This window comes from Pelecanus crispus, chromosome 14 (assembly GCF_030463565.1).
Source record: "Pelecanus crispus isolate bPelCri1 chromosome 14, bPelCri1.pri, whole genome shotgun sequence".
NCBI classification, from domain to species: Eukaryota; Metazoa; Chordata; class Aves; order Pelecaniformes; family Pelecanidae; genus Pelecanus; species Pelecanus crispus.
Window position 1 is genome coordinate 9,990,193 of NC_134656.1, and position 26,815 is coordinate 10,017,007.

Consider the following 26,815-nt stretch of genomic DNA (forward strand, 5'->3'; position numbering starts at 1 on the left):
AACACTTTAAGCTCAGCATCCCCTGTAAATAGTGTCTGAGGCTGAGCAGACTGCTTGGGACCGTGGGAGTTGATCACGAGCATTTTCTGTCCCTGGTGCTAGGTAAAATCACAAAAGCATCTTGAAGAGCAGTTCCCAGGCATTCGCCAGTGCTGAGGGTTAAGGCATTAATTTTCTTTTTATTTTTTATTTTTCTGAATCCAAACCATTGTTTACTTGAATGCAAGATAGCAGGAATGGGAGATGTACCTGAAAGGGGAGCACCAAGCTGGAGGGAAGGTTTTGTTCGGGCAGGTGGTCTGGAGCCTGACCCTGATAACAGCGAACGACTGGCTGTGGTGCAGAGGGTGGAAGGGCAGGTGGGATGTTCTGTGCATTGGGCAGGGGGGTTCACCGTTAGGGTCTGTCTCTTTAGTTGTCTCTCAGGGAAAGACCAGGCTGTGCGACACCACACTGCCATTGCAATTTCTGTGCTCCAAGACCAGCATTTTGCACAGCACAAAGGGTGCGAACGTGCGAGCAAGATGAGGATGTAGCGGGTCAGGCAGGAGGGCTAGGAAGGGTGAGGGTAGGAGCGCTCAGGAGGGAGAGCCCGGGCCAGGCTGGCAGGGACTGGGGACAGCAGGCGCCGGCATGGCTGGAGCCTCCCTTGGGAGCTTGTATCACCTTCTGAGTGCGAGGCCCCGGCAGAGCGTGCTGGCACGGCTTGAGGATGGCAGTAAGGTCTGTCTGCGTGGGTGTGCAGGGAGGGCAAGCAAGTTTGGTCTGTCTGGTGCTGTTGGGGCTGGATATCTTGCGGTGCTTTTTTTCTAACTCCTCCCCCCGAGCAGCGCAGGGGGACGGGGAATGGGGGTTGCAGTCAGTCCATCACACGTTGTCCCTGCCGCTCCTTCCTCCTCAGGGGAGGGCTCCTCACACTCTTCCCCTGCTCCAGCGTGGGGTCCCTCCCACGGCAGACAGTCCTCCATGAACTGCTCCAGCGTGGGTCCTTCCCATGGCTGCAGCTCTTCACCAACTGCTCCCGCGTGGGTCCTCCACGAACTGCTCCAGCGTGGGTCCTTCCCACGGGTGCAGCTCTTCACCAATTGCTCCAGCGTGGGTCCCTTCCATGGGTGCAGCCCCTCAGGAGCAGCCTGCTCCAGCCTGGGTCCCCCGCGGGGTCCCAATTCCTGCCAGCAAACCTGCTCCAGCCTGGGCTCCTCTCCCCACGGGGCCACAGCTCCTGCCAGGAGCCTGCTCCAGCGTGGGCTTCCCCCGGGGTCCCAGCCTCCTTGGGGCACATCCCCTGCTCCGGCGTGGGCTCCTCCCCGGGTGCAGGGGGATCTCTGCTCCCCGGGGGCCTCCATGGGTGCAGGGCACAGCTGCCTCGCCATGGGCTGCACCCGGGGTGCAGGGGAACCTCTGCTCCGTGCCTGGAGCACCTCCTGCCCTCCTCCTGCACTGACCTTGGGGGCTGCAGGGCCGTTCCTCTCATGTATTCTCACTCCTCTCTTCGGCTGCACTTTGTGTCCGGGTGGGTTTTTTTTTTCCCCCTTCTTAACTATGTTATCCCAGAGGCACTACCACCATCGCTGATGGGCTCGGCCTTGGCCAGCAGCGGGTCCGTCTTGGAGCCAGCTGGCATTGGCTCTATCAGACATGGGGGAAGCTTCTAGCAGCTCCCCAGTGAAACCATCCCTGTAGTCTCCCTGCTACCAAAACCTTGCCACACAAACACAATACACTGAAGTTGCAGTCTTCCTGGGCAGAAGGCAAGGGCCAGGAAAAAAAATGGGAAACTTGAACTTCCATGTGCCATGCATTGGTTTTCTTTTTTTGATTTTCCCCACGCTAGCAGCAGCAGAAATAGGACAGATGCTCCCCTCTCATCCTCTCTTGAGCGCTATCACTGCACTGATGTCTAAAGGCAGCGTATGCCTTTGAAGTTTGCCTTTTCAGTATTTTCATTCATTTATCACTTTCTTCTCCAGCGCACCATTTGCATCTGGGCTTTGCTCAGAAGGAAGGCTGACACCATTCATCTTTTAATGGGGCTTGATAGCTCTCTGACAACTAAACATGTTCTTAACAGCGTTAAGGAATTTACAGGCAGCCATGCCTGAGGGCTACTTTCCTGCCCACTTTAGCTTAGTCAGCAGCAGTTGTAGCTGCAGCTCTCTGGGTGCCTGTAGGCAAATGAAGCATTGACATATAATCAGCAGAAGTATTGTACCCCCTTTTAAACCAAATAGACTTACTCTCTCAACAGATAAAATTATTATAGCTATAACTGAAATAAAATAATTAACCATTATTCAATCTAGGCTTTTCCAGGCAATGTCAAAATTAAGATCTCGTATATTTCCAAAGCAAAATATAAATGGTTTTAACTTGATTTTGTTTTTATGGATTTTATACTGTGCAGTAATGCTTACAGAAGAGCATAGGAGTCTACATTCTCACAGACCGTGGACACAGTCACTGGGGGCACCGCAGGGGTGTGAGCGAGCTGGAGCGCGCAGGATCCTCCCCCTCCAGTGCGCAGATCTCCTGCCACAAACGGGTCTCAAGGACCCCCTGGGGCAGGATGCAGCAGTGGCATGTACCAGAGCAGGGAAAAGTCTTAAGCATGGGTTTATACTCCACAGGAACCAGTGGGACTTAAGGGTTTTGGAGATTCAAGGTCTTACATTGTATCTTAACAGCCTTCCGCATGAAAAAGCAGATTAAAGGTTCTCTGTATTTCCCTTGCAACCTTATCCCCAAATTTGGCCACAACTTCTTGTCGTGATCCAAGAAGCAAGTGTTACCTTTCATTATGGCCCCAGCATTTTCTAGAAAAAACATCCTGCAAGCCCAATGGTCAGAATCATGACATCAGAAGTGACCATGTTCTGCAAACTCTTTCAGTTAATGAATAAATAGGGATTTTTCTAGTGCTAAGATGTTTCCTAAAACAAGTCCCTGTCAATAAATACCATAGACATGTATAGCTGCCATGAGCAGGAGACGTTATCCCTGTGCAGAACGAAGCAAGGAGGAGATTATGGAACTCTCCATCTGTTTCTGCCCTGTGCAGCACGTGGGATATCGCTCAAAATACACTGTGCTCTCTGTTTCTCAGAGCCTGGGGAGACAGAGGCTGGCATAGGCATGGCAGGAGGGAGCTGGACAGTCTGGCTCAAAGTGTATTGTTTGCTTGAGGAAGTAGGGGGGCTGCAGGAAAAATCCCTTAGTAAATGGAGCATATGAATGAAACCTGGTCCTGATGCCAAGTTTATTCTGCAGGCCTTGATGGAACTAAAAAAGCACATTAGACAAAACCATTATTGAACTTCTTGATTACATAACAATTTCCTCATCGTATTTCCAAGAATATTGAATCTATATTCAAACACCCTCCTACTCTCTCCCACACACCACCCCTTCTCCTTGCTATATCAGCTTCATTACTGAGTATGAAGACAGAAAAAGTATAGGGCACATTGCCATGAGCAGATAGATCTCAGATGCTTACACTGAGATTTTAGAGCCATCTATGGGATTTGGACAGCGAGTTCTCATTAATTTTAATGGCCTTGAAAGTCTCTGGTCTTATGCCTTGACCTTAGTGTCTTTAGCAGTGCAAAGAACAGATAATCAAGCAATAAATATCACCCAACCTAAATGTTGGGTTAGTCCCTGCTGCCTAAAACTTACCCTGCTCTGTGCTGTCTGGGGGGGGTGGCATGCACAGTTTTGCTGCCCACAAACTGCTGCTACCATGAGCTCAAGAGAGAGATGGGAAATTTCTGGATGGACTGGCTTCTTTGAGGGAGCCCTCTTCCCCCCAGGGATGAGCACAGACCTTGCCAACACGAAGGATGAGTCCCTGGGGCCACCCTCACCCAGCAAGCAGAACCAGGCCCAGTGCAGGTGGATACCTCCTGAAAGATGTGTGGTAGAGGGTTTGGGGGGGGATTTTGGAGGAGGTGGGGATTAATGGCTTGCAAGCATGGCATCCATCCTGCCTCAGGAAGCAGCAGTTGCACACAAACTGGCTATACTTACTCACATAATCAGCTTGCTTGTCTCATTTGCATGTGTAATAACCAGCATGTATGTACAATCATGCTAATCACTTCGAGGCAACTGCTTTAAATTCATTCAAAACCTTGCCCTGCCTGTCCTTGGGTTATTTAGCTTTCACAAAGGAACCATAACAGCGATCCAGAGATTCGCTCAATAAAAATCTTTGTGAAATGGTCAGTTTAGTGGAGGAGAAGGTTTTTTCTGGAATCCTGCCCATACATACCGAGACTTGCACTACAAGCCAGTGCTGTCATTAGGAGCCCATCCACTGCCCTCTGCAAGACACCTAGAAAAGTGCCTGATGGGAATTTCACAATTTATGGTGTGTTGCTCCAGGTGAAATGTAAGGGTATACAGAAGCATAGAGGAAGGGAACTACACAGCTTCTGTCATGGAATCTGTTGGCAGAAATGGTCTGAAAGTTGTGCAGGGAAAAACTAGTCTTAAACTCTGTCAGCTTTATGAGCAGCCTAAGGAGTGTCTGTGGTGCTCTGTTGGGGATACCTGCCCGGTAAGACCTGGCCTGTCAGGGCTCCTGTCAGCTCCACTGGAGCCCATGCGAGGACAGTGGAGAACAGCTCTCATAGATGTGGCACCAGAAGTACATGGATTCCCTCACCTGCCTCTGCCACCGAGGCGGCCTGTTCTCAGGCCAGCCATTTCAGCCTTTTGTGCCTCCAAATTTTTTTCTTATGCCTCCAAATTTTAGGCTGTGAGGTTTTCCATTGTTTTAGTTACGTGTTTTATAGGACCTGCTGCAGACATGGGGCATTCAAGTGAGAAGCTCTGGATGTGCCTGCAGTGGTAATGGAAGTGGTTTCCCCAACCCCCGTAACAAGTCGATATATACCAGATAAGCCAGCAGGTTTGGGGGGCAGCCAGCTAGGAGGGGGGTACAGCTAGCTCCATAAGTAGGAACATGCGCATTTCAGCAGCCCTTACAAAATCTAACAGGCCCCCAGTGCTTAACTTTCCCATCCCTGTTCCTTCTGCAAGGCCAAGCTTGCGCTCTAGGGACCTCTCCATGCTTGAGCCTGTTCAACCCCAGCTCTTTGATTGCCAGCCCAAAACTTTTCACCAGCACAAGGCCATGTTGTATGTTTTTTAATGAGTTATGAAAGCTAGTGCTACAGCAGGAGGCCCTCTCCCCATGCTTGCTTCCATTTCAAGCAGCAGTTAGCAGCTGACTTGGCAGCGAGGTTTTGGGCCAGTGCTCTGGAGCAGGGACAACAGGCACATTTTTCCAGTGACCACTTGCCTAAGCAGCTGGGGACTCATTCACTGCAGAGGGATTGTTCCTGCTCAAGTCCAAATTTGTCCCATTGGCTTTTCTTGTTAAAGAAAAGTGAACCTGGAAGAGGAAAGGAAGGAAGAAAGACCAGGAATCAAACGAAAAGGCTGCCTGCCACACAGAGCATCTCTAGAGGCATTCTTGGTGGTATAAATGTCTTTCCTTCAGTTTTCTGTTGCTCATTACTGACAGTGGAAAATACGAAAGCTGCCAAGCTAGAGGTTCAGTATGGCCAAGATAGGAAACCGTATTAGACAAACAGAAGGTAATTTCTATAATCTGAAATTCCAGACTGTAAATACATTGGGATAGAGCCCTGTGCCACTGAATGCAGTGCTAATGCCTGACAGCAGCAGTTGGATCCGGTTTTCTGTGGACAACTGCTCCTTGGGTGGTTTTTGTTGAATGGTGGATGCTATCAGGACAAGGTATGCTTTAGAGAAGGAGAAGGATCCTCTAAACCCCACTGGAGATATTTCATCTCCCAGTTTTTTGTACTTTCCAATTGAGAAGTGCTTTGAATACCTGAGGACATTCAACTCACATTTAGAAGTTTTTCTCAGCCTGACAAGATTCCGAAAGATGTATGATTGCAGTAGATCAATAAGGGGGAAAATCTGTATCTTAGGAGCACAGGTGACATCTTGCTGCAACTTGTGGGAGAAATGATAAATGTCTCTCTCTGTTTATTGCTTAGCTCCGTGGCTAAATCTGCTAAACCAAAAACAAATTTTACCCTCAGATCTCCTAGTTTTCAAATTTATGTTTATCTGGCATTGCCTTGATCTTCAAAGCAGGAAGGTATATCAAAGGAAACAGAAGGTTTGACACCAATTACTGCTGCTGGATGCCATCCACTGAATAAAGATGGAGTGTTAATATTTACACTGAAAGTGAAGGAGATAAAACGCACTAGGTACATCTAAGTCTACAAATAAGCCCTTCTGTGTATAGTGGGCAGAGATAAACCCAAGCAAAAAATTTGAAATTACCATTGAAAACATCCCAAACACCTTCAGAAATGTTGGGCTGTAAACAAAGAAATGACAGCAAAACCGCTAGAAGAGCCTTCTAGGAAAGCAAATCGGGCTCCCTGCTTCTCAGGAGTACTGCCTGGTCTTCAGGAGATGGTCTTTTGAAACAAACAGCCATGCAGAACTAGTTAATGTCTAAATTTTTCCCCCCTTCACCATGAGACACTTGACTTACATTTTATTCTCTTGAGTTTGAAGCCATCAGTTCAAGCACTTTTCCCTGCGTCCTCCTCTGCTTCTCTTCATCCTATGGTTCTTCCCACTTTTTTGCACCTCCCAGGTCTTTCCCACAGCTTCTTTGGCTCATTGACCTGAAAAGTCTCTCAACAAGGCAAACGCCCCATTGCACAAGTCGTTGTGGGGTTGTTCATATTTCAGCAGTAAATTTATGGAAGAGGAAGGTAGTGAGGAGGCAGCGAAAGGTTCGCTAGCACTGTGAGGAGGGTGGACAGCACAGCCAACAACAAACATTCCTTTAGGCAACCTGTTTAAAAACGAAAAGGAATCTTCCCAGCATTTTTCCTCGTAATAACTTGGTAACTGAAAGTGAGGCTATTCTAAAATTCCCTGTACTAGATAGAGCATTGCATAGGACACCATTTACTTCTTCCGTTCACTTCTTCCATTTAATCCAATTTAGACAATGAAACCAGAGTGTTTAATGGAGCTAATTTTTATTTCTAGTCAAATCTCATTCCTCAGATTAAATTACTAGGTCTGCAGTGACATGTACAAATCAAAGTTATAGAGTACATTTTAGTGAGTTAAAAGGTAAATGATTTTATTACATTGATTTGGAAGGGATTTTCTTAACAGCAAGTTGATTTTAGAACAGTGGATGAAATCAAAATTTAAAAATTTAACCTCTTCCCTTAAATCTGGATTTTCTGAAGGTATATGGGCTTTTCTCCTAAAGCTGTAGCTTAAGCTTGCTATATGAACTTAATTCAAGTGAAGCTTCCAGCCTTTGTAGACCATTTCTGCCTTTCAGCTTGGGAGAAGAGGTCAGGCCCTTCTTGAGAAGACCACAGGGTTTCTGAAATGTATTGGATCTGCGTGTTTCTCCTACAGCAGCAAGGCTTGTTCCACTGTAGTGACTGTCCGTTTAGGGATAAATGTTCAGAGGTCTGATATTTCACGACTGTTAGGATGTCTGTGCTGGGCTTGGCTGAAGAGAAATCCTGCAAGAATTTCTTTCTCCATTGCCTGAGGTGGTAACTGTGGATATTCTGGTATTGTGAGGCTGGCTGAGAAAGGTCACTGTGAGGAAGCCTAAAATCTAGTTATATGGGCAAGGAAGGAGTGTGCCAGATTTGCAATTCATGATGCAGAATTCTTGTCATATGTTTTGTAATTCATTGCTTTATATTGTGTATCTAGTCATCATGCACACACGTTGCAATTGATTTCATGCTGCTTTTCTATCAAGCAGGAGAAAAGCGAGCATAAGGGACCAGCTTACACTGAAATGAATACATAAAACATTAGTCACATATACGTGTGTTTTGAAACCATTGCTGTATTTTGGCAGTAACCTAAGAAACTAGATATAATCCCACCCAATTAACAAACTAGAGGAGGAATTCACTAGTAGAAAAAGAAACTCCTCAAATTGTCTGTCAGTTCTAAAACCTCCCTAACATGACTTTAAAAGAAGATATAATTAGGGAAACTGGAAAGTATGACATTAACGTCTATATAAAACAGGTATGGAAGGACAGCCTGCCTACACCATCTGAAAGCTGCAAATACACTAATCTAGCACTTTACGCTTTCTGGCTCTGCACAGAGTCGGTGGCCCAGGATCTCATCAGATTTATGTGGGGTTTTGGAGCGGCTGCTCACTGCAGACCCTTCTTGTCTCATTGCGCTCTTTAGCCCAAGAGCTGATTTCTGATAATGGATGAGCTCTCCAGCAGTTGGACCTGCCCTGCCTTGGCTGTCTCAGTGTTGTGCAGTTTGGTTTGTCTGGATGAGTTCGCTCTTTCCCCTGGTTGTGACGAGGAGCTAGGATGGCCAGTCAGTCACATGCAGAGTAGCTCAGAGCTCAAAATGCTTTAGAAAGCTTGGTAAAGTTTTCATGTATTTTGCAACTGTCAAGTTTCAAATTAGAGACAAGTCATTAAAAAAGAGTGTATTACTCGTACGCTTATACGTAGTGGAATTGTACACACATCTCTGTAATTAGCCATAGGCACCCAAAATTACAGATGTAACTGTGCATTAAATGGAAGACATTGCTCTGATCGAATCTTGCATTCATAATTGCATTCCTTCTTGCTTAGATTTCAGAGCCTGTTGTCCAGATGGGCTTTGTTGGGCACCTAATTAGTAGTTAATCAAAAGCTCCTGCTGTGAACTGCTTCACAGCCCTCCTGGCATCCTAGCTGCTTGGTACACATTCCTTGACAGGAGTTGAAGTAGATGCTTCATCTCCTTTATGCATCTGACAGCTAAAGTAGCTTCCAAAACAAAATCACCTCAGGATGCCTTGGTTATCTGACTTCTGTGTACTAGGAGCAAAATTATCTTGAAATGTGTACATGGAAATACAGCCATGTGTTAATGGCAATGATAGATAGTGTAGTAAGTTCTGAAATGAACTCACTGTTTTCTCTTTCTTTTCCAGATTTTGGCAATCATTTCCATCATGTTTATTGTACTATCTACAATTGCCTTGTCCCTTAACACACTTCCTGAACTACAAGGCGTGGATGAATTTGGGCAGACGACAGATAATCCCCAACTTGCCCACGTGGAAGCGGTGTGCATTGCATGGTTTACAATGGAATACCTCTTGCGGTTCCTGTCCTCGCCTAAGAAATGGAAGTTTTTCAAAGGCCCGCTGAATGCTATTGATTTGTTAGCTATCTTACCGTACTATGTCACTATCTTCCTCACAGAATCCAATAAAAGTGTACTTCAGTTCCAAAATGTACGACGAGTAGTCCAAATATTTCGGATTATGAGGATACTCCGGATTCTAAAGCTCGCCCGGCACTCAACAGGTTTACAGTCCTTGGGGTTTACATTGAGGAGGAGTTACAATGAGCTTGGATTACTCATCTTGTTTTTGGCCATGGGCATTATGATCTTTTCCAGTTTAGTGTTTTTTGCAGAAAAGGATGAGGATGATACAAAATTCAAGAGCATCCCAGCTTCTTTTTGGTGGGCAACAATCACCATGACAACAGTAGGCTACGGAGACATCTACCCCAAAACACTTCTAGGTAAAATAGTAGGAGGACTGTGCTGCATTGCTGGAGTGCTGGTGATTGCTCTTCCCATCCCAATTATTGTCAATAACTTCTCTGAGTTCTACAAAGAGCAGAAGAGGCAGGAGAAAGCCATTAAGCGCAGGGAAGCTCTTGAAAGAGCAAAAAGGAATGGCAGTATTGTTTCCATGAACATGAAGGATGCATTTGCCCGTAGTATAGAACTCATGGACATTGTGGTTGAAAAGAACGGAGAAAGTATAGCCAAAAAGGATAAAGTTCAGGACAATCATTTATCTCCCAGCAAATGGAAATGGACCAAGAGAACACTCTCTGAAACTAGCTCTAGTAAATCTTTTGAAACTAAGGAACAAGGATCTCCAGAAAAAGCCAGGTCGTCTTCAAGTCCCCAGCACCTGAATGTCCAACAGCTAGAGGATATGTATAACAAAATGGCGAAGACTCAGTCCCAGCCAAACCTTAATACTAAAGAGTCAAGTCAACCTGGAAAGCAAAAGGAAGAGCTAGAAATGGAAACCCTTCCTGGCCCTATGGTGCCCTTGCTGACGACTCGTGCTGATGGGATCATTGACATGAGGAGCATGTCCAGCATTGACAGCTTCATAAGTTGCGCGGCGGAGTTCCCTGACTCTGGGAGGTTTTCCCACAGCCCGCTCGCTACCCTTCCATGCAAAGGTGGCATTAATGTGATTCAGGAGCAGAGCAGGCCAGAGGGGAGTGGTGCCAGATTTGTGGATATGAACCCAAACTCTGAAGGCAGCCACCGTTCTGCTTTTTTCATAGAAAGTCCCAAAAGCTCCATAAAGGCCAGTAACCCTTTAAAACTAAGATCTCTTAAAGTCAACTTCATGGAAGAGGACACCAGCACACTAGTACCAGCATCAAATGTACTGAGAATATATCCAGACACTCTCAAGAGCCGGGGAGCTGCTGCTGCTGCCACAGATACTTCCTTACTCTCTGACAGATCTCTCATGAGCCCAGAAACATCGATCTACACAACCGCGAGTGCAAGAACACCCCCAAAGTCACCCGAGACGCAGACAGCCATAGCTTTCAACTTCCATGATGCCGGTATACACAAATATATAGACGCCGACACTGATGATGAAGGTCAGCTGCTTTATGATTCAAGTCCACCTGGAAATGTGAGTCCTAAGTACAATGTTACAAACAGTGGCTATCTAAAGCAAAAAGATAATGTTTATAGAACAGAGAAGAACCATCTAGAAGCTGCTGCTTTACCCACCTCCCCTAAGCTGATAGGACAAAATTGCATTTATTCTATGGAAGGTATCACTGGAAGAACCCAGGGCAATCAGGAGACTGTCAGACTAGAAAATCACATTTCCCCAGAAGTCCATGTATTACCAGGCAGTGGAGGACATGCTAACACACATGATCAAAGCATCTGAGATGGGCTCCAAAAGAACTTATGGAAAGTTTAAAGGAATGTCTTTACAGTCAACACAAAAAAAAAGAGCTTCTGCATGGCATGAACTTGGCTGAAACAAGCCACCTGTTTCTAAAAGTCTGGGGGAGGTCCAGTGTGGGTTTGTGAAAATGTCCTTCTCTGAAACAACTCTAAAGACTTTGCCCACATCAGTCAAAAATAAGGATTGCAAACCATGATCACACATTGCTCTCCTTTCATGTTGTCCAGTGAAGCCAATGTGACCAAATATCCATCCATTCCCCTTGAACGCTAGAGCTCCTTTTGGAAATATTAACATCTGATTTGCATTAGTTCCATAAAGGATGCCAAGGCAGCCAGATTTGAACTCTGGAATAAATTGCTGGGGTTGGTATAAAGCTATCAAAAACACAATGCTCACTGCTTCAGGGCAGCTGTTCCCCATCTACAGCTTTCTCTGATGGATATTATGTCTAAAGGTAACAGGGAACACTTGCATTATTGGAAAATCCACGCAAAAACCATTTAAAACAAATAACGCTCTAGAGAAACCAATTATTAAAATGCTCTCTGTGTGTTTAACAATACGATATCCTGTAGGACCTGACGTTTTCTTTTGAAATATCAGCAGGGTGAGTTGCACCACTTGTATCTAATTCCAAACATCCCCTAGGACGCAGTGAAACTTGCACTTACCCTCTGCTAAAAATCGGTACCTGCCCCAGGGCCAGCGCGTGGCCCTCGGGGGACCCACAGCCCACGCTGGGAAGGCGTGAAGGAGCCATGCAGAAGCAGGAATCTCCGGGGGCATCGCAGCCAGACCCCCTTCCCGCTGCTGGGGAGTGTAGGGCTGGAAGGAGAGCTCCGCTCTCGCCCTACCCCTCCGCGGAAGGGAGATGCTCGCTGCCCTGCCCCGTGGGGACGGCCGAGCGAGGCGGCAGCGCTGACGCTGCGGCTGGCCCCTGCGGCACGTGCCGGGGGCACCGGGACGGCTCCCCGGGCCTCCCCTCCCCGCCCGCACGCCGACTCGAGGCGTCAGCCAAAGTCTCGCTCTTGGCGCAGGAGAGGAACCGGTCGGTCTGAAGCTTTTTGCGCCCGAGTGGCGCAGTGAATGATATGCAAGCGTTACATAAATATGCAAAAAGAGGGATTCGTTAGCGACCCGCCCCGGGCCTGGCTGTGCTCTCTCTCGCAAGGAGGTCGGGCAGGAGAGGCTCCTGCAAAGCTGCGGCGCGAGGCAGCTGCGAGAGACAGGAGAATCAGGCCTGACGTTTTAATAACATCCAGTCATTTTTAAACGAAATGAGAAAAAAAAGAAAAAAAAAGATCTGACCATTTTAAATGAACAGAACTAGCAGCCACCAGCCTAGGTTTTTAAAGCATTATTGTTTCAATAAAGTTATGTCAAATTGTGTAGGAAATAATTTGTCTTTGGTTTTTAATCTCGGGGGGGAAAAGCACTTTACGTTGACTTTTTGTTGTTGTTGTTGCGATGCTGGAGTAGGATAGCAGAGTGTAACAATCAAGCACTTTAACCAAGCACTATTTTAATTTGTGCCTCCTGTCGTGACCGTGATTTGTTACACGCCTGTAGCAAGTCACAGCCTGTCCTGTGATAACTGTGATGGTAATCTTTTATGTTGTTCTCTGTTTCTACTGTAAAACTCAATTGTAAATAACTCTGTCAATAAGCGTTTCCTGATCTATTTCTGAGTACCTGCCAGGGCGTGTAACAACCTGCGTGCAGCAGGTCCGGGGACGTGCTGAGACACGGGACGCGGGAGCGGAGGTGCACAGGCGGGAGGAAGACCCCGAGCCACTCGAGTCCGCTGCGTTTTGTTCCTTCCTATTGTAAAAAAAAAAAACAGCTGTTGGTTAGTCCTGAATGTAAATGTCTGTCCGTCCAAGCTGTACAGTACTTCTGTCTGTAATCCGTAATAGTGAATGCAGCATGTACGGACAAAAGCAATAAGCACATATATGTTTTAGGAACTATTATGGGTTACGATGATAGCTTTGTTAGGTCTCTCCTTGGCACAAAACTGTACACGTGTTGGGGTTAACTCTGCTCCGCTCAGCCGACCCCGTCCCCAGGCGGTGGGACGCAGCCCGAGGTACCGCTCAGAAGTCACCTTGCGTCCCAGCAAGGCAGGACCCTGGGGAAGGCGCGAGTAAGACCTGAGCCACCACCTCACGAATTAGCCCGCGGCAGTGGAAAAGACCTCGTGCCGTGCAAAGAGTGACACGGGAGGTACGCAAAACAAGTTCGAGGCACCCATGTGTGCAAACGATACTCTCCGGAGTATTTACGCAGGGCCAGTTCCTGAGGTTCGTTAGCTTTTACTCTGCCTTCACTCAGCCAAAACCACCGTTCCTCTGAGTGGGCTCTTTGCCTGGTGAAGGACTTTAGGATTTGGCCATAGTAAATACAAGTGTACTTAGAGGAGCCGACGTATTGCTGAGATACTAGTTAAGATTGAGTCGTCACGAAAAAGTAAAGTGACTTTCCAGCAGATAAGCTTTAAATACTGATTTATTCTGTGGCTTTTCGAGGTCATAGAGCGGCAACCAGAAATTTTAAAGAGAAGAGTCTTAACATATTCTCTATGTTTCAGTGATCATTCATGTCTGCCATCAGCACAAATGTAAAAAGAAGAAAAAATCAGGGAAAATTTTTTGATAAAGTAAGTAATAGCGATTTCCAAGTTAAGTATTTTTAGAGCTGATGCTTTCATGTGGAAAAAAAGTCATATTTTACATATCACGAAAGTGAACGTATTTAAATATAGCCATATAGTGTAGTATTTACCACACTCTCATCCAAATTGATGTATTTGGTTTATAGATGGCACTGACAAAAATGTATAGATCAACAATTCTATCATTTTTTAACTGATAATCAACTGGTGCAACTCTCCTTGTAACCAAAGGCCCTCTGTCTGCCTTGTGTGATCGCTCACGACACACACCTTACATCATCTATTTAGTCCTACCTTTAAAGTAGCATTTTATTGAGTCACTTTTGAAAGCCAAATTCAAAAGTATCATTAAAAATCTACCTTTTAAGTATGAATAGCCAAAGTCCTATAGATTTCTTATAGAAAGCAAATAATTTAAAATTAAGCATATAATATGCTTGAAGAGCATTTCTTTCTTATTTGTGTATGAAGATGTAGCTCTCATTTTGTGCCCAGTTAAAAAGGAAGTATGTTTAATTTATTTTAATGAAATAAAGTCTAAATATGAAGTATGTATCTATATATGTGTGTGCGTGCATAATACACATATATATAACATAAGCACTGGGAAATCTACTCTAACATAAAGCTATGGTAGACTAAATCTGTACTCATTACAAAAGGAAAGGCAGTGCTTTGAAAACATAATGCTCACCAAATCCTATAGACACTGGAAAGACAATTTAATTTTATGGTTTGTTTGATACATGTTTCCCAAAGCTCATAACAGGCGGGGAAAAATATGCACTATCTCTTGCATCAAGCTAAAGCGTGCAGTTTAATCACAGGTATTTGGCATTCAGGTCTGCGAATTTACTGTGCATCATGTATCAAGCAAGCTGACAGAGTTTCACCTGCTGCTGCAGAAGACATCGTATCTGAAAGGACTATGTATGTGTGATGTCTGTGCTTGCTTGTATCTTACTCCATCGACATCGTTTTTAATACATATCTATAAATATATATATATAATATATATATATATATATATGCGGAAGGAATGGGTGCAGTTTTCTTAACCAGGAGGCAAAGATCCTTTGAGTTTTAGCCTGGAACAGAGGAAAACAGCAGTCACATTGCAGTAGATTTCTCAGTGCCTTTTCTTAGAAACTTCACCTAAGCACACTTACGGGGGAAAAAAAAAAAATCGAAACAAAACAGTCTCCTGTGAAATCCACATTTTTCTGAAAGGTTTGAGAGTCAATAAAGGTAGAAGAAGGGAAAGAAAAAAAAAAAAAAAGAGGAAAAGAAAACCTGCGGAACGCACATTCCCTTCCTGAACATGCCATGTGTCAAATGCCGGGGAATATCTGTCTGTGCAAGTCACGCAGAAACACAGCTGAGGCGGGCGGTTTCTTTGGCAACTATGGCTGTGATAAACTGTAGCCTTTTCTTCCCTTGCAGCTAATAAGATACACATTTATAAGGAAAACAGTAATCTCTTCTGTAAAATTGTAATGTATTGTTAATATTTGTACCTATTGTATATTAATGTCTTGACAGAATTATGACTGATACAGTTTATAGTAAATAACAAGGGTATTTAAAACTCATCGCAAAGACAAGGTTTCTAAAGCCAAGTTCTCTCTGTGTTGATAAGCTCCACATACCATGATCTCCAATAGTTTTTAACGCCTCATTTTAAAGCAAATAGTAGAATTACTGAATAAAGTAGCCGAGCGATGGAGACCATGTGGCACTGATGCCCTCCTGTACAGCTCAGTTGGGAGCGAGATGGGGAGGTGGGCTTCCCCGCAACTCCAAATTGGCTCCAATTTCTTATGTTTGGTCAGTCACTTCTGCTTACGGTAATCAGACTGAACAAGTGTTACCTTAGGTTGCTTTAGGATCACCCACTTGGGGAGAATATGGCTTTAAATAGTTCTTGAATAAAGTACAGATGGTCTAGTTACCTCTGTACCTTCTGTTTGCCATTGTGTTGGCTTTATAAGTATCTGATGTATGGAAAAGTCATGTGACTTTCATGCATTCCAGAGTAGTCTATTTTTCTGTTCAGATTTAAAAAAAAAGTTATATATATATAAAAATATAAATATATATCTGTATTTTTAGCAAATTTATAATAGGGCAATCAAGTCAGATTTCTTCTTTTTGTATTACAGAATAATATATTAGATGCTTTCTTGGTGTTCATTTACATAGCTGGTCCCCTAACCTTTTTGTTGTCATTTTCTTTTGTTCTGAAAAAACACCTGCACCATCCCTCCTGGAAGTGCATCTGTGAAAGGTCGCTGAGTTTGTCTGATGTTGTCATGTTTTTGTATTTTTCTTGTTTGTGGTACTTAAAAACAACCAGGGACTGGCTATGGAAACTAAGATGTTCCTTCTGAGAAACACAGAAGTGGGCCAGACTCTGCCCTCGGTTATGGCAGTGTAAATGTCAGCAAATGCCACTGGCTTGGGCATTAGCCATAGCCTGGACTTCAGTGGAGTTTTTCCACATTTACATCAATTAAGCTGAAAGCATAAAGAAGAGACAGGATTTGAATCTGACTGTCCTAATAATTATGATGGCGCTGGGATAAGCATCAAAATTCAGGCTCTGTTTTAAGGCAGTGACCTGATGATGCTCAGGCAAAGCTCCCGCCTTTGGGGGAGTTTTTCCTGGGTTAAAACAGAAGGGTCAAGACTTTCATTTCCCACTGGGTTTTGGAATTTCTACTTTCAGTCCCAGACAGAATCAGGAAATGAGAAAAAATTATGGGGGAATAAAAAACCTGAATGTACACGTTCAGAAAGGGACCAGATTTGGATTGGGTTACGGTAAAGTCCATCCATGTACCTGCTTACTTAATGATCTTCCTTGCTCCTTTACAGCTGTACCATCACATAAATTGAAAAAAAAGTCCATGAGATAAATGTGCATCCTGAAGCTATCTCATGACCTGCTGAGGTTTAGCACAACAAAGAGCTTCAGACTAGTCCTGTAGCTCTGCGTAAACATTTCCTTTTGAGTCTGCCCAGCAGTCTGGTCAGTGACCATTTTTTTCCCAAAGCTGGAGTTTTGGTCCCATTTCCTTTTGTCTGCTTGTATGATTTTCTTATATGCCCACCACACTAGCCAGTAAACCTGAAACAGAATTACTTTGGGAAAACACGTGTTTCAGAAATCCAGATACCACCCGCATTAACAGAATAACCAGCAGACACAGTTTTGCATGTGGCTATGTATCAGCAAGATCCATTTACCCATGAGAGTATTAAATCTGGGTGGGATTTTCCTTCTTTTGAAAGCAATTAATGCAATAGCCCGCCATATCCATCATCAATGATCACATAAATCCCTTCAAAAGGCACCTTCCATATCAGTAAGTGTGTTTGATCATAGTCAACAAAACCATAGAAAGCTTCTAGTCAGACCAGCCTTAAATTCGCCCCTGCAGGTAGCCCTCCCACACCACGATGGAAACGACCCAAATACCAACCAGCCCTTCAAAGAAGAGATGTTTATTTTCCAGCGTGTGTTTCACACCCCATGCTGATCAGATTTAGGCTCTTGCACTGAAACTTTGTCTTTCAAGGACAAGACAAAGGAAACCTTAGGAAAACTGAAAGTCTTCATTCAGGGTGTGTATCCCCTTTGTTGCTGGTGTTACCTAAGCCACAAATAAGTGTCCTTTGACACCAATAGTAGGGTGCCACAAGTGTTCATATGTGTAAATACTACTCAGAATTTTGCTTTGCTTGATTCTGGCTTCATCGCACAAGAAGTCTTCAGTCTAGAGGCTTAGAAGAGAAAGCTTCATTTTTCTTTTTAACTAGAAATAATACTATTGATAGTAGGACTGAACAAGGATTAACCTTTGACATTTTTAAAGGGGTCTTTTCAAGACTGTAGTGACACTACCTTCAAAAAATAATAATCAGGCTGGGCTCAGTACAAAGACCCACCCAAACTAGAGCCTTGTGGAAGCCAGGGAGCCAAATTTGCATGAAATGCCAAATTCTTTGCTGCCGTAAGTAAAAGCCCATGGAGGTCAATGGAGCTGTGCCCCATTTAGCCTAGTGAAGAATTTGGACCCATATCTCTAAAAGTTAATGGAAAACTAAAGGCTCTGCATGACCTCAGGGATGGAGGTGCGGTCCACAGCACCTATGAGGAAACCGGTGGGGTGAGGGAATGGGAAGCAGAGACAGGTCAGTGAAAGCCTGGGAAAGGAGAGAGTCCTTCAGTCAAGAGGATGATAATCACATCATCCCAATCTTGACTGAGCATTCCTCCATGTCAGCTCACTCTTTGTGGGCCTGATGCTGCAAGCAGCGTCCCAAACTCACAGATGACTGTCCCTACAGCAGGCCCACAAGCTCAGCCACAGTTCAACACTCAGCCCTCAGTCTGGGGACTTACGTATGCTGGGAGGACACTAGCGCCAGATGGTCCATCGGTTACCTTTGATTGTGTCACAACCCCTGGTCCTATTGGTAATCCACGTTTAAGACCATTTTAGGATTCATCAGTTCTTCTCTACTCTCCATATTTCATTTAGGAGCTCTGCCCATTATGCCTCTTCTTCCTTCTATGTTTCACTGCCCCAAGTACCATTAGCCACACGTTGGCTCATGCTACCACTGGGATTTACTTTGTTTATATCAATTTTGTTGGGTTGTGGCAAAGATGGAGAATATTTTTTTCCCCCCGTTCTTTCTGGGTTTTTTGGTGGTGGGTGCAGAAAATTGCTTTTGCATTGAAACATTCCCCACTGGTGTGTTTGAGGAGGTGGGGGGAGCAGCATCTCCATGTTACTTTGAACTTTGAAGCCATGACACTGCGATCAGAAAGGCCAGCCACAGCTACCAACCAAACCCTCTTTCCAACTAGATTAGCATTAAAAACATATACCCCAACTTACTGCAGCAGAATCCTGCTTTTTAATCAGGCCAGTGAAGCAGTTCCTGAATGGGGAGAAAACACTTAATGAGGCACCGTTGCAAGTGCTGTTTAATAACGACTGCATGCCCATGGAAGGATGCCGGGGCGGTTTGTTGCTGTGCTGCACATCGCGGCTGCTCAGTGCTTCACAGGGCCGGGGAACAGCCTCAGGTCTTCCTTCTCCAAAAGCACAGGATGGCTGCTGGACCCGCATAGCGGCCCGTGAGCCCCAGGCAAGGGCTTCCCAGTGAAACCTCCAAAGGGCAGCGGTGAGCATCCCTAGACATTAAAGGATAGGAAAGCTGTGGAGTTCCATTTAAAAGAAAAATGTGCTATTTAACAACAAATAAAAACTGGAAAAATATAAGTTTCCTGTGGCTCTGTTAATACATGTGGATTGAATTGCTTTTGCGTCTGGAAATTGAAACCAACTGTGACCCAGCTTGAGAAAGGGCAGAACATACGACAGGTTTCTCCATTGCCTTGCACTTCAGTCATTTTTTAACCTGCGCAATGGGGAAGCAAGGGGGAATCCAGTCCAGCGTGTCTGTAATGAAGGGCAGTGCTTCGCCTCTGCCCTACAGCCCAGCAGACCCTGCACGTCTTGCACAATCTCTTCATTGAGTTATACTGGATCGACCCAAGGGGTAATGTGTCAGCCGAGGTTTTCTCCCCATTTAAGCAATGTTTCAATACCCTGGCATTTTGGGGTGACTACAGCAACATTAGCCATATACTAGTGTACTTAGAGTCTTACTTTTTTTTTTTTTTGTAACTTTGATTTAGTCATTCTTTGTTGAAGTTTATTGACCTCTCCAGTTGTTTCTGTAAACAAATTATCAAAAAAAAAAAAAAATCAGTGTCTTTATATGCATGTAGTAGTATGAAACTGTGATCAATGTGTGACATTCAGAAACTGTACTGTCTTGTAAAATATGTCCAAATGTCTAAGGATTTTAAAGCAATGGTCCCTTACTACAGACTACAGAAATAAATAAAAAGGTATGGATAAAACCAAAGCCTTTATTTGCTCTGTTTCATGGTCATATATACTGGCCAAAAAATATAACTACCATCAGCTGGCACTGAGTTTCTGCTTTAGCTCACTGCAGTTGACAGCAGGTTTAGACATATGTTATTTGCTCACAGATAAGGCCGTGATTCAGGAAAGCAGTGCCGAGCTTGACACCTCCTGTTTTAAGTCTGATGGATTCAGTGCATAAACCTGTGGGCTTCAGTCCTCACCCTCCGCGGCCAAAATCTACCCACATCTGCCGTAGCCACGGCCGGGCGCAGGACCGGGGCGTCTGGCAGCCCCTCTGTGCATGGACCAGGGATGTGCAGCGCGTGGGGAGATCCCTGCCACACGCACAGCGCCTGGAAATCGGCGTCTTGATCATGCAACTGTGCAGATGCAGAACCAGACGCAGATGGGAGAACAGCCGAGGTTTGGAGACAAAGAGCTTTGGGTGTGAAAACTAGACAAACAGGCTGGTTTTGCTGCTATTTGAGGCAAAAACTTGGACTTTCTGCTAGAGCCACTGTGGTTTTCTTCTCCATTACGTTAAGCAGTAGGTCGGTTAAATTATGCAAGTCATCAGAGCAAAGGTAATTTAAACTGCTCAGGAATATTTTTTTTCAGTTGATTACACCAACATTTTTTTTTATACTGAAAAGCAGTTTCTGTAAGAGTCTTCAAAGCTTTAATCTGAACACCCTGATTTACGGAGTCTTTAATTTATGGCCATTTAAAAATGTAAAAAGAACAAATAAGCACACATTTCTACCCAGACTGGCTGCTTGTGCGGTTCCACACTCCCCGCACCCTCACAGAGTTCCTGCACATACAAGTCAAATGAAAAAGACTAAGTGCACAGCTCTACATCTTATTTTATACAGCCACCACATTCGCAAATGGAAACCAGAAAGTTAAATGCACAGGCGGACAAATCTCACACAAGTCCCGCGTAGCATTTTAATGGCATGTTTTTGCATTTACTTGTGTTCATTTTCAGTTTAGTAAGATCTTTTTAAGAAAAATCTAAATGATCAATTGAGTGTTTCATAACAAGCAGTGACAATGACATCTAATAAGATTAAGGCACTGAACTGGAAGGGAAGTTTACAAATGAAGACCTAGAAGGTGGAGAAATTCCTATAACATACATCTTCCTCTTCCACTTTCTCCTAATGATTTTTCTTGTGATTTGCCTGCCAGCCTGAGTATGCAAGCTCCAGAATTATAATCCAGTATCTGTATTATACTGTCCAAGGAGGCTTTCTCTATGAACTGATTTACTTTATCAAGTAAATGAAAATAATGCCTACCTCCTGAGGCGCTGTGGTTCATCACTGTGTGCCAAATCTGTACATTTTTCGCCTAGTTAAAGCATACCACAGAAACTTTGCTTTGCTTTGCCTAGACCCTCCACCCCACATCCCCTCAGCCCTTTTCCTTGCATGTGCTTTATGCCAAGCCAATGCACTAGCAGGTTGAACTAAACCACAAGGCAGAAGGACCATGTGGAAAGCAGGATCCGTCCCAGCCCACGTCACTGGTGGCAGCTCGGTGACTGCGGAGCGGTCACTGCCTGCTCAGTACCGGCTTCAGCGTTACTTCAGGCACCAGCTGCCAAATGTTACTGGGGCCAACATCAGCAGATTTACTGTTCTACCAACAACATAAAGCATTTCCCAGACTTTACACAGATTAATGAAATGCAGCAGCTTTTTCGCATTTCTAACCTCCTCTCCTTCAACTCCTCCAGCCCACGTCCTCAGGCAATCTCTCCTCCCTGGCTCCATCAGCAATAACCTGACTATCTCTTCCTCCCCACTTGGATGGATTTTCCTGTGATATGTCTTACTTCAGCTCAACTAGGCACATCCTTGTTTCTTTCCTTGCTACACACCATCCTCTCATCCTACAAAACTACCGTATCTGTTTTCCGAACACCCAGAGCAACGCGATGTCTGCCTCGCACCGAGCCAGGCGACAGCCAATAATTCCAAAGGATAATCAAACAAAACCATCTGGTGAGGGAGCACACACCCCGAGTCTGGGCACAAGAGACCCAGCAGCCCCCATCTGAGCACTGGAGGGGCTCGCCCAGCTCTCCCCCATCACGCCGGGGGCGGAGAGACCCGAGAAGAGCAGCGCGGCTGCGGGCGCGCCGCACGGGGCACAGGCAGCCCGTGCCGGCGCCTGGGTGCTCCTTGCTGGGAGGCTGCACCAGTGCCTCCGAGGCCTGCTGTCACCGCGCTGTGTAGCGCTTCGCATCACACAGTGAAACACAAATATTAAATAGGGACTAGGGAACAATCTGGCAAGCAAGTGTCGTGCTTTGTTTGGCCATGGGCACTTTATTGTGTTAATTTTAATTCTCTCTTTAAAAAACCCAGTGGAGTTTCTCCAGAGTTTAACTTAGCGTGCAGTGCTGGAAGTTGGGCTGCTGAAAGTACAGATGGTGCAGCATGGCTCCTAGGGATGTCACTGCCTTCTCCAGGGACATTTCTGCTCCCATGTAATGTCATAACATGTCACTGAACCCAAGGAGGATGTTTAGGCATTTCAGCATAGACGAACATCAGGAAAAGTTCACATTTTCAATATATTTTGATCATTTCAGAAGAGTCAGTAACAATTTAAATCATTTGCAAGTGTTTTGTAGGAAAATCTTTGCTTATAAAATATGGATTAGGTTCTCCCATACTGTCTGTTTCTACTTACTTACCTTCCTTCCTACTTTCCATAAGGAAATTGAGCTACTAAGAGATGCAACATCATCATTATTCAGCAAGCATGAGCATTTAGAGGTAACTTTGCCCCAGAGTATCATCTGCAACCATCCAAGCAGAAGCTGAGACTAATGTGTCACAGCAATGAAAGTTTGTGGTTTCTGGTTAGAAACACAAGCACTGAGCATTAACCTTAGCTTTGGAAAATAAGAGCAAATTTGTGCAACGTTGCATCATACACTTTAATCCCTACATAATTAAACAGTGAACCCCCGTCTCTAAAGGTAGGCTTAGGTTTTTGCTATACTCAGTGCCATTTTTATAATGTTGGCAGACATGTTGTTAGCAGTAAATGAAGCTAAAATGGTTTGGTCTATATGCTGAACAGAAAAAAAATACATAATGTAAAATGCTTTTTTCATGTCTTGATGGTAATTAATCTTAAAATGAACTACACAATGATGCAGCTTCTAGCACTCTCCCGAACACTGGAGAGGCAAACACTAGGAGACAGTCAGATGAAGATTGATCCAGGCATGAGAAACTAAATTTAAATTATTTAACAAAAATTAATTCCCATAGATGTTCATGGTCTAGTTTTACTTCTCTTTACAGGCAGATTTAATAGCCAGATAATACAATAAAGTGCAGATATTATTTTCTGAATCATGAAAGACTGACAAAGCCAAAGAAAACCTTAAAAAATTAAGTCCCCAAAGTGCAGGAGTCTGAGGCAGAGGTTGTCAGCTACCTACAACGTTACACAAGCGCGCACTTACCTTCTGAGCCTCTGGTAGCACTTAGTGCTTGTGGGGCTGTGCAGAAACTGCTGCCTTTCATTGCTGTGACCCCTTCACAGCCAACACGGTGTTGATGATACCAGGCGTCGAGCTGAGCCATAGAGGAAGGTAACTGCAGCCATGGCAAGGAGAGAGTGGGCGGCAGGGTTTACCCCCCACCTGGGAGCCCAGGGCCCCCTCACCCCCAGCACGGTGCCTCAGGCAACTTTATGCAGGAAACAAATCCCAAGAGAGTCTCTCTCTCTCCCCACCCCAAGGCTTCGTTAAGGCATGGGAAGATGACCCCTTCTCTAACCTTCATGGCTAGTGTCCAATGTTGTAACGAGGGGCTGGGAAAGACATGCCACTCCCGCTGTGGTCAGGTCAGTCATTTGCATCGTTATGCAAATGTGCAACCTGCTTGTTGTTAGGACCCAAGTGCTGCCCTGGGACATCCACAGGGCCCCACTCCACCTTCGGGGTGACAGTGGCTCTCCAGCCTCAGCCCAGCCGTGCTAATGGGAAGGTCTGGATGTCCCAGGAGCTCCAAAGGGTTCAAATGCTCTAAATGGAAACTAAATGGAAAAGGAAATCACAGTACAAGACAAAGAACTAATAAATCAGAAAGTACATAAACCCTCTGGCTAATGGTATAAGGCAAAAATTATTCATTCTCCTCTATGAGTAGAGTAGCCCCTAAGTTGTCCCATGTAGCTTTTCCTATACATCTTCCCCAAACAGCCAGTGCCGACCAGCTGGGCTAGGTAAGGGAAAGAAGTCTTAGTCAGGTATGTTATAGCAACTACATCCAAACTCCTAAATACAAGCTCCTGGCAAATAAAGTGACCATAGCTCTAACTCTGTTTTGTTCTGTTTGTTTGTTTGTGGTTTTTTCATGATTAGTCATTAAAAGCCATGAGGCTGTTGGAAGACAGCTATTAAGTGATATCTAATAGTATGCAAAAAATTTGACCACTTTTTGAAGATCTAATTGACCAGAAGAATCTGTGGTTTTCTCTATTTATTTGTTTTTCACATCAGTAATGTTGGTTTCTACTAACATTTTCTAGCAAACAAATATTTTCGAGGCATTTCAGTATGGTGTAGGATGGCTGCATGCAAAGAGCGGACACCAGGTGCTCCATTGGGAATCCACCAAAAAGGAACAGTTGATTCTTGTTAATATAAATGAGCTTGTTAGCTGGGTTGACTTCAGACTGAGTTCAGCAGTTCAGAGCCTCTATTCCAGGAAATACAGATTTTATATAACAAAAATTAAGAGAAAGTGAAGGAAGGATTTTGCAAGTGCTTGTTTCCCGACTAAAAGCTTTCGGTATTCTGGTATCAGGGTAGATGAATGGAAGCTGAGATAAGATGCTGTGCTGACTGGACCAGAGCTGTGGGAAGATTTTATAGATGTACCAGGGTACTTAAAGAGGATTTCTGGGACACCAAGCATCCCATACTGTGTTGCGGTTTTCTTCATGTATGCCTGCATCATGAATAGTTTGTGCCATTGCTACTCTCATAGCATTCCAGAATAAACTCAACAGACCAGCATTTTTGGTACTTTTTTATGTAAAGCAAAAAACTTTAAGGATGAGCAGTCATTTCCACCGGTGTTGCTGTTATGAGCTTCTAGGATGACATGATGGCATTAGCATAATGATGAGGCCTGAGAAAGCCTGAGCTCTGGTCCTGTATTTAACTCTGACCCTTTGCTCCTGAGCACCCTTCAATAGGGAGAAAACACATATCTATTTCACTAGAGTCGTTTATTAACATTAGTTAGGGATCTGAGAACTATATAGTGTATTCAGCAAGATAATTAAGAGTGCAGTACTAGGTAGGAATATAGTTTCATGAAACCAAATGCTCACAGTGAGAAAGAATAAATGAAAATAGGTTAATTTTGCTGTATCTCATGTTATTCAGGAACTATTTTTCTGATTTTATTCCCTAGCCCTTTTGTCAAGGAATAAAATCAGAAATCTCTTGCTCTTTTTTGCTTAGTCACTCTTTCTCATCCTGCTCCCAGAACATGTACCCCATTCCTTAAACAGACACCTTGCCCTCCTATAAATAGTATGCTTCAGTACACACTGTGCACTTCACCTGCAAAGCAACACCACTACCAACTGCAGAGCTGTATAGGAAGAAAAGATTGCTTTGACAGCAAATCAAGCATGTGAAAGTTAGAAAGCACCAGCACAGCAGTCGTGCCTTCGCCTGCTCTTCCGGTGGCTGGGCATGGCGTGGGCAGGCTGCGGCAGTCATGCTCCAGCATAATGCATGAGCAAAGCGATGACAATGCAAGAATCACACAGGAAAACACAGAGCGGATATTTTCTGAGATTCCAGGTTTGTATTTTGCAAGTTAAATAACACCCAGATGCACAAGTGGGGGGGTGTCCCCCTCTGGACACATAGAGCTGCCCATGAGCCCCTGTTTGGAACAGTTTCCCTTCCACAGTCAGTGTCCCAGCTGGTTTTGAGTCCAGCATCCCCCCAGTGCTTTCTGAGAGCATGCAATGTGCTTTCTTTAGCTTTTTCATGGTCTCTGGACTCTGAGAGACTGTGCATTTGCATTGCCACCTCGGCAGGTAGGAGCATTACGCTGCGTTCCAGCAACACTGCCTGGTCTTCCCCCCACCGGGAACGAGCGGAGCCCTGCCGCGCCAGGCGTGCTCCTCACCCCACGCTTGGCTCTCCTCACCCCAGCCCAGCCCACATCAGAGGCCATGAATCTCACCACAACAACCTCCTGGCACACCCACCGCCCCAACCCTCTGCACGGTGAAAAGTTACAAACGGAGTTTCACTGATGAGGAATTTTACAGCAACTGAGGCTGAGAGGTGCCGGCTGTCCAACTTCAGCTCATGCTAATGCTCGCTGCTTCTGAAAATTAACTTCTGAATGCCCAAAACAGGGGTGCGAGTGGCCCCAAAGACACCAGGCGTTTATGCCAGGAGGGGCTGGGGGTATTCCCAGGGGTGGGATTACAGACTTCCAACTGCCAGGCTGCTGTCTTAAATATTAAGGATCCTTCCAGGAGGGGGAACCTAAAAACCACTATATTGGAATAATGAGCCCACATTCTGGACATATGAAGTCCACCTCCCGTACTGTATCTCCCTTATTCGCTCTCTCTTCAGAGAATAATCTCTCAAAAGCTTTGCAAAAGCTTTTTTCAATATCATTCTCTGCCTGAAACAAGAATTTTCTCCACCATGGGTGGAAAAGCTGGGTGCCTCTCTTTTCCTGGCTGTTACTCAAGGTATAAGATCCATATCCCTACCACAAACCATGCTGGGACTTCTAATTGGGTTTTCCTCCCACTGTAACTCCCTCTACCATCTGTTTCTCTTTTTCTCTCGGATGACACATCCCTCAGTCACTGAGCAGTGCCACTGGGATGCCAACCCAGCCCTGGAGACTCAGCCAGAGCAGCGCCTTCCCTCTTCCCCGCGGCCCCGATGGCCGCCAGCCTCAGCTCCAGGTGTGAGGTGGGACTTCAAATCACCACCTTCCCCGCTGGGGATGTTTAACCTATGACATAACTGATTCTTCTGCTTAGCATGAAATCACCACTGTGCTTGCAGCAACCAGAAACTCCCCATGTCCCCAGCGCTAATGAAGGGCT

At 45.0% G+C, this 26,815-nt stretch overlaps 1 protein-coding gene across 1 annotated transcript in view; it reads left to right on the plus strand.

Annotated features, from left to right (window-relative positions):
* The window catches only part of KCNB1 (potassium voltage-gated channel subfamily B member 1), a 126,704-nt gene extending 115,678 nt beyond the window's left edge, over positions 1 to 11,026 (plus strand). The window contains exon 2 of the mRNA XM_075721186.1: positions 9,005 to 11,026. Coding sequence (XP_075577301.1) covers positions 9,005 to 11,026 — 2,022 coding nt within the window. The remainder of the gene's footprint in view (positions 1 to 9,004) is intronic.
* The last annotated feature ends 15,789 nt before the right edge of the window (positions 11,027 to 26,815 follow it).